This window comes from Gavia stellata, chromosome 1, assembly GCF_030936135.1.
Source record: "Gavia stellata isolate bGavSte3 chromosome 1, bGavSte3.hap2, whole genome shotgun sequence".
Taxonomy (NCBI): Eukaryota; Metazoa; Chordata; class Aves; order Gaviiformes; family Gaviidae; genus Gavia; species Gavia stellata.
Genome location: NC_082594.1, coordinates 46,763,082 through 46,771,492, shown reverse-complemented (window position 1 = coordinate 46,771,492; position 8,411 = coordinate 46,763,082). Strand labels below are relative to the sequence as shown.

The following is an 8,411-nucleotide window of genomic DNA, read 5'->3' as shown; positions in this document are numbered from 1 at the left end:
CTGTCCTTCTCACAGCGATATTTCTCACGGAGACAGAATTTCCATACTCCTCCAGAATTTGGATTTCCATTATGGAGTTATTTAGCAGAAGCAGAACATACAGACATTTTTGGCAGAGGAGCAGGGAAATTTTTGTGTCGCGCGCAAACAGTGCTCTGCCTCTAGAGGTATAAAGATAATTGAAGTTGACTGCGCCAGCAGAGGATCTTCTGTTCAGCCTGACTGAGTTGTGCACCTAATCGCTAAATTATTTAGCTAGTAAAAACCCACAATATTGGACTGAGCATGGTTTTTCTATTACAGGAGTTGTATTTAAAAGTGCTTGAGTCACTAAGTAAGAGTTTGTCCTGAATTTTGTGTTTGCTTTGTGAGCAGCGTCTAGCGGTTGTTTGGAACGTTCAAAGCGAGCGCCGCTTCTCCGGAAGCGCTCTAGCTGACTGTCCTGATAAAAATGTACTTAGTACAGAACAGTCCTCTACTTTTTCCAGATTGTACACAGTCTCTATAATGCCTTCTATGGCTTCTGCAGGCAGGACGCTGGAGGCATTGGACTGAAACTTTTTCTCCAAGTCCTCCTTTTCTAGGGGTTTCCTCCAGTGCCCATAGAATGTATCGCAGCGGTCGCTGATCATGTTGCCATCCCGAAGTACAACACTCACTTCACAGTAAAGACTCTCAAAGCTAGGTGTGTTATCAGGAGGGTGCTCCAGATGTGTTTTGCAGAGGAGCTCCCGCAAGGCTGGCCGGTGAACCTTCTCACTGGCGAAGGACTGGACTGACATGCTGCCATCCAGCAAAGCAGAGCATGCAACAAACTGGAAGGAGTGTCGAGCTTCATGCTCTGAGGTAGGACTGGGTCTGTTCACGTATTTGACCTCTGGGACTTTGAGAATGACTTTCTCAATTTTATCAAGTGGGAGCAAGTTGTCACTGCTCTCCACAAGCTTCCTCCTAACAGAGGATGCTGCATCAGCCACCCAGTGCGTTCCAAGATGAGCAGGAAAGCGTTTGATGGCCACATCTTGCTGGTCCAACAGCCAGGGATAGGACTGCAAGGTTGGCAGAGTCTGTGGGTTGTAATCTGTATAAAAGGCACCTATCCCCGACTCCATGTCCAAGATCTGTTTGTTTCCTTGAAGGCCCTGTGATGCTAAGCAAGCTGCTTCCAGTCCATGCTTGGCAGCATTGCCAACGTGGAGGGGCTTTGTTTGGGTTGCTGCATTAGCCAGCGGGGCACCTGCATAGGAGGCAGCAATAGCCAAGGCGTTTTTACATTTCATCTGGTCAAGCGCTAGCAGTTTAGCACAAGCTGCTGCACTCCCCATCGTACCAACCACAGTTGGTGGGTGAAACCTGAGAAAACAGAGTATCTTCGTTACCATATTTCAAAAAGGCACCTGAATTCACTATATACACAAGCTCCAATTTCCTTTCACTGCTGTGGAAGACGGATTGGACCATAAAGAAACATGCATTCAGAATTCATGTGCGGTCCTAATAGAAAAAGTTGTTGTTTTCCCCAGGAACAAGTTAAACTGGAATAGTACCACTTACAACAGGTCCTTCCCAGAAAGCAATTGAAATGTTAGAACTGCTCATAGCTGAAGGCATACTGAACAGAATAATGGCAAAAGCGTCACAGTTTATAGTCATCTATAAATTATACATATTGGGGGGGGGCAAGTTTTGTTATCGTGAATCCGTTTTGCAAAACTGGTAGAAGGAACACACAGAAAATATCAAGAAGACATCTAGTCCATCCCACACTTCAAGGCTTTCCCCTAAGCACACCCCACCTTCTTGGGCTCTGCTCGGAGCCCAGCACCAGTGACTCCTTTCTGCTGAGAGCAAGACACTGTTTGCAAGTGAGGCATGATCATCTGTATTCATGAAAGCCTGAGACCTCTGCTGTTAAACATTGCCCTTTTGCTGCTGTTTTTAATAAATAGGGAGATCATCACCACCTCCTTGTAAACTGACCAATGCTCTCAAGGAGAAATCTATTATTAGATAAGCCGTAAAGAGTCACGTAAGTGTATTTATGCTTAAGATCAACCTTTCCTAAATTTCCAGACAAACAACATAGAAAATATGATTAACTGTGCCATTTGTATTTTAACTGGCATTTAGTTAAGTATATTAACACCAAGGAAAAAACCCTTCCACAAAACTTTCTACTTGAATCATTTCTATGTACCTTTTTGGAATATTCCTGGCTTCGCTGGAGAAGCGCAGCAGCCTGCCTTGCACTTCGATTCCCACATTGAAAGCTAAGAGCAGATCGAGACCTGAGAATTTTTGCTTCTGAGGAAGGGTCTCTGAGAGTGCGATCACGGCAGGGAGCACAGCCCCGGATGGGTGTGTGGCTGGATGCCACGTATCGTCAAAATCCATTGAGTGCACCTAATGGAAAGACAAGCCTTGACTTGTCATCAGAAATAAACTCTGACTTGGCAAGATTGGCTCAGTCAAATTAAACTACTGTAACTGGTATAAAAAAGAACTGAAAAACTAGGTTTTCCTTCGAAAGCAAAACTTGAAAAGTTTTTCTTTTAAGACCTTTACTCCCAACATGGCTCGGTGAGAAGTGGCAATGCAATGCAAATCTTGCCTCAAAGGATTATAATTCTAATTCAGATTGCACCAGTCTAGAACCAATAGGACAACGAGTCTTCTTTCCTACAACAGGCTTTTGCTGCTTTAATTAGACTGGTATAATTAAAGCAGCAGTTCTAGGTCCACCATGTGAATGGTGAATTTTCACTTCCCCCAAAACAGTATATAAACATAACAAAACTAATTCCCCTGTGCTGCAACTGATGCTGCCGTTAGGGCTCACCCCATTAAAGCTGTAGCAGTCGAATCCGTACTGCTCACTGAAAGTTGTATCATCAGAACAACTTCTCTCGTGCAACCACCCAGAGGCAACAGGCACAAGCCTGCAAATGTACACGAGGCTTTAGCCTGAATTTTCAGCATGTCGAAACAAGACCTGTCACACAAGGAACCAGACTCCCTGGGGTTGCTGGGAGTTGGAGACAGCTACAGTCTTAAAACTGGGATGAGCTGCTGAGCCCTTGAGACTATCCAGAGAGGTGCCTCCTCTTTCCCATGCCCAGAGCCCAGCTGCTCGGGAAGATTTGGGGCATTCCCAGCGTGGCATACAGCTGCTGTTCCAGCAGCAGACTGCTCCCAGCAGTGCACTCAGTGTTGGCAATGTAGTGCCTGTTGGAATCCCCCCCAAAGTTTTGAGAACCTCCAAGGAATTGAGGGCATCAGTGACAGCCTTTAATAACATAATAATGCCTCAAAAGCTGAACTTTCACACCTATTCACCCTTGTCTTATTTGAGAGCAAACTGGGAATGTGGTTAGGCTCCCCAGCGCTCGGGTCTTGACCTGTAATACTGGGAATACACACTTCTGAGGACTGCGCTCCTGAACAGATGGGAGAAAACCCAGTCCCTGCCTTGAAGAACTTTGATGCCAGCTGGGAAGATGCCCTGCAGTGCCGGTAAGGACAGTTGTGCCCAATACCCGGTAAACTGTGTTTCTGGTGTCTTCAATAAGCGCTTAGAATTGACCTGTGACCGAAATGTAAACTGAAATGATCTCACACATGCTAACAGCCAGATTTGAATATTGCACGGGCTGCTAGGAGCTGAGAGGTACCAGATCTCATTTCCAAGGTAATTTTCTCTACATTGGAAATGAGGTGTCAAATTGGACCTCTGATTTTGTTGCCACACTGATTTAGATGATAGGCTTAATATTACCATTTCCTTGGTTGGTCCCCTTCCCTAGTTATGCATAATTGCCAAATTTGTCTACTTGACCTCTGGCACATCTTTCGATTTCAAATGGCTTCAGCCTAAATCTGAATTTAGACAAATGTCTGAGGAGTCAGTTATTGCTTTACTGACAAAGTATTTGTCCAAAATATATAATTGGCTTTTGCAAACTGCATGACTAAAGATTAAATCACCTTGTGATATTTTGTGAGTGTCTGTATATGTGGATCTGTCTGTATTTGTGTTTTTCTGTAACTATACTTTGCCAGTTGGGGTGAAATTTGGATCCTGGTGAAATCAGTGAGAGCTAGAGTATGTTTCTGTAATGCGGCTGTAGCAAGGTTGTAACAAGCTGTGGAGTTCTGACCTTTGAAAACAGTCCCAAGACCCACATTAAAGGTAAGGGATGTTGCTGAGTTGGATCAGATATATATTATACCTTGAGTCCAGTCGCATTGGAAGAAAGCTGAAGCACATTAGTAGAACAGTCTAGGAAAGTTTTGTAGCAGGCTTCAGGCACAAGGATAAAGTAAACTAAGATTTTAGGAGTATTCTGTTCTCTCTAGAGTGAGAATCGTATCAAATAGTGTGATTTAAGAGCAGATAAAAGAGCATCCCTTACAGCCACTCCGTTCACAAAAGCTGCATACAGAGGAGGCAGTCGGAAATCCAAGTGGCCCCAGATGGTACTGGATATATTTGAGCTGTAGATCTGAAAGAAATTGACATAAATTAATTCAAAGTCCTGAACCCAAGCATGAATGTGCACCATGTCTCTGATGTAACCGAGATTAGACCATACCCTTTTGGGACCCAACTGTTCCCTTTCATGAGAAAAATATTTTCTATCGGAAAGTATGAAAAGAAACTCGGTTTCCTGTTGGCTTATGTCAAGGGCTTTTTCCACCCAAACAGACCTCAGGGGGCAGACCAACACCATCCACCTGGCCATTCAGTACCTTCACACAACCTCTGGCCACTGACGTGCCTTCTCACCGCCCATCGGCACTTCCCTCAGGACTGTCATCATCTTGTTGGGGAAGATCTCCAGTTAAATGTTCTGATTTTCTGCATTTTAGTAGGCCCTGGGTAAATGACACATGGCCTCCTGATGCTGATATCCTCATGCTATAGAGGGCTCCGCTCTTTTCCTTTTGCTGTGCAGATCTTTTAGCCAATGAAGAGATCTTCACTGAACTAAATAAAAGGGCACAAACTACCATGGTTTGGGAAGGGGTATCTCTGTGTGAAGAGACTTACCGGCACACAGAGCTCTGAAGCCTGAGTCAAACTATGCGGGTCTGAATGACAAAACAGTGGGCTAAACTCCTTGTTGGTGTGCTTCTGTGTTGGGAAGGCTTCTCCTCAAGGTCAAGTACTCCCCTAGTTTAAGGAGAACATGACTGAAGGAGAAACATGACCAATGTACCTCAGACAACAATTATGTTTTATGGACTGGAGTAACACACTCCTAACTCTCCATCCCCTTAACAGTCCTTTATTTTTGCAAGGCTGGTGGTAAGTGATGTTTGCTTTGCTGGTGTTTTTAATAGTCTCATAGGTGAAAGAAAGGAAGGGATTCTTAATTAACTGTGCTTGCAGTAAGGGGTCTTATCATACAGTCTGTTACATAGACTTGTGCCCATCCAGAGTTAAAAGTAACTCGAGCAATGAAGTTTCCCTGTCTCCAGTGGGAAGAACACTGTGTCTCTCTTTCCATCCCCAAAAGAATTTCACCATGACAAAGTTTATCCCTTGTAGCCCAAATTTTCCCTTGCTTTTCTTAAAGCTAAACCTTAGGGTATGCTATGAACGCCAGACACCTTACCTTGCTGTATTGTGTCACTTTGTGGCAGACCTCAGTGCTGGTACCCAGAAGCCCCACTCCAAGAGTATCCAGAATCATTCTCTTACTTCTCTGAATGACTTGGTCTGTCAAGTGGTTTGCATTCAAACCATGAATCACATTGGCAAAATTTCCTGTAATTGTCTAGGAGGGAAAAAAAAGAAAGAAGTAGTGGATATTTCTCTTCATGTAAAGAAAACATTTTTTTTTTCTTTCTTCTGCTTTTTTGCTTTTGGTTTTGGGCTACTGCATTTAGCATGCTGGCCATTTCTCTTGCCCTGCCCCTGCTTACATGAATTGCATCAGCAAAAAGTTTGAATTCTTCCTCTTTTTATTCCCAGAAATGCCACAGTGTTATTTATATTTTATTTATACTGTAATCAGTCTCCTTGTCTGTTCTGTATTTCTGCTGCTTCCTCCCTGACTTGAGTCTTTGAGGGTAAGCGCTGCAGATGATGTAACTTTGCAAGATATCTGTATCTATATCTACACACACACACACACACACACACATATAAAACAAATAGAAACAAAAAAATGATCTGGCTTTCCATAGCACCTTCTTATTGCTCTTGAAATCAGTGTGAAAGTGGCATTTCAATCCAGTGCAGCCATTACTACACAAGCAGGCAAGATTTAATCTCCCTAAGTAGCAGAATTACCATCCCAAGCCTTGCTGAGCTTGGAGCTCAGTGGGAGATGGGACTTGGCATCCCTACCTTGCACTTGCTGCTCCTGGCTCCCAGATCCCATTGAATTCATGCCCAGTTGGACTCCCAGCTTTTCTCCAAGACAAGATCTCACCTCTTTGAAAAGCAGTGGCTCCTTGTTCCTGGCTCCTGCTGATCTGGGAAATTTTTTTTTTTTTTTGCTTTCCCATTGAGCATTGACCCATTACACAAACTCAGCCTGCTGCTTCTTGGCTGGAGCTGTTAGCTGCTGTTAATATCTCTATTAGAAACTAATCTAGAACTTCCCTTCTCCAACCATTAGAAACTTCTCCCTGCAGAGGCGTATATTATTTACAACCAGGCTATACACACACTTGCTTTTTTTTAATTGGCGTTACTGAATATAGCTCTTCTATCTCTTTGGAAGTTGTCTCCTTCCATTTCCCCTCATCCTTCCCGTTCCTCTGCTCCCCTGAACATATCTACACAGAGTGATGATATTTCCTCTTGGCCTTCATTTTGCGACGTTGAAGAAACCAAACTGTGCTGCTCTCTGCTTTATAATAGAGGCTCACCCCTACTATACTAGTAGCTTTTCATTGCGTTGTTCCAATTGGGTTTCTCTTTTCTGGCAATGGTGACCAGAACTGTACCCATTAGTTCAGGTAAGTAAGTTCTCACTCAGCTTTGTACTAAAGCGTTAAGATTATCTTGAGCTACATAAGTCATTTAAAGCAGGTGAACCACATATCCCATGGTGTGATGCACACCTACCAAAACATATAAAGTAAGGATACAAAAGCTTAAACAGAAAAGTGCATCTTACAGTGCAAAGAAACAAGACGGTACCTTTGCCCACATCTTGGAGGGATGGTGCGTGGTCCCAGAGAGATGCAGCAAATGAGTGGCAGCCAGTGAGCAGGGGAAATCACTGCCTCACTATTTATATACATATGTCTGGGGTGGGGGAAGAAATATTAGGCCTTTTTTCTTGCTCATCTTGTCCTGCCCATTTCCTCCTCTGCCTGGAAATGTCCCTTTTTCTTCACTTTCAACTTTCCTCTGACTAACTGTACTATAAACTGCTGGTTCACGTGTGATAGGACTTTGTCTGCCACATACATGTCTTGTGTAAACTGATATATGTAATATTTTATTACCAGATAGAGACTGATATATTAATTTGGTGTCTTAGATTTGGTAGCATGGAGAGAAGAGGTCATCAGGTGTGTCAGGCTGACCTTGGAGAACCACAGTATGCCATGGATGGGAGAGCAATCAGCCCAGTACTAGACTACAGGATGGAAAAGGCTGTTTTAAGTTAAACAAGCTGTTGGTTTGTTTTGTTTTTTTCTTCTTTCACTATATCTGTCTCCTCTATAATACATACAATTCAGACATGGGAGATGTATGCCATAAGAATTTCAGACCATAAATTGGATTAAGGCAGCTCTTGGCATTTAATAGTGTTTTAACAGCATGAATCGCTCTGTGAGGCTATCATTTGCACTAGCAGGTTTTCTGCATGTCAGGCAAGGATGTCTTCTCTGAGGAAGGAGGCACTTCTCCCACCACCAGTTTCGGGATTTTGCTTCTGTGGGAATCCCAGATTACTACAAGATAGTGGGTGAGAAATCTCTGCCCATCAGGAAGGCAGCAGACCCCAAAGGGACATGAGGAGAGGCCACTGAATAATTCTGAAGTGAAAAAGTAATGTATGATGTCTGAAGTTTGGGAACCTCCTGGATTAGGGAACAAAATATCAAGTCTCTTCAGAATTGCAGTCTTGCACTTCCACGCTTAAGCACTGCCTAAAACTTTAGGAACCTCAGCCCTTTACTCAGCCTAGACTCAAATAACTTTGTAAAGCCTGATCTAACTCCTCAGTGCTTCCAGGTAGTGATCAGCATGGGTCTATAGGTGAAGTTAAACATTGATTTGAGTGGCTCTAACTACTACTGAAAGGTCCTGTTTCAGGCTGTGTCCTTTCCCCACTCCTGTCCCTGGACACATAATCTTCCTCCTCCTCGTGCCAGCGCTGATGCTGAGCAGACCCCTTTCTGAGCTGTCTCTAGAGCCCGCTTAGGGATTCTCAGCTGTCAGC

General features: G+C 43.7%; 1 protein-coding gene across 1 annotated transcript; it reads right to left on the bottom strand.

Moving 5' to 3' along the window:
* Positions 1-398: 398 nt before the first annotated feature.
* ACOD1 (aconitate decarboxylase 1) lies at positions 399-7,168 on the bottom strand. Its single transcript, XM_009809975.2, has 5 exons — positions 7,157-7,168; positions 5,619-5,780; positions 4,413-4,502; positions 2,198-2,403; positions 399-1,353 (listed from the first exon to the last, which is right to left on the bottom strand). Exons 1-5 carry the CDS (start codon positions 7,166-7,168, stop codon positions 399-401), a joined length of 1,425 nt encoding a protein of 474 aa, XP_009808277.2.
* Between the last annotated feature and the right edge of the window lie 1,243 nt (positions 7,169-8,411).

What these genes read in the sequence shown, in the direction of transcription:
- ACOD1 (XM_009809975.2), bottom strand. An exon ending in AAGTGACACAATACAGCAAG is followed by an intron (nt 4,503 to 5,618) that starts GTAAGGTGTCTG and finishes AATTTCTTTCAG; the next exon opens with ATCTACAGCTCAAATATATC. An exon ending in CTTTTGTGAACGGAGTGGCT is followed by an intron (nt 2,404 to 4,412) that starts GTAAGGGATGCT and finishes TCTTTCCATTAG; the next exon opens with GTGCACTCAATGGATTTTGA.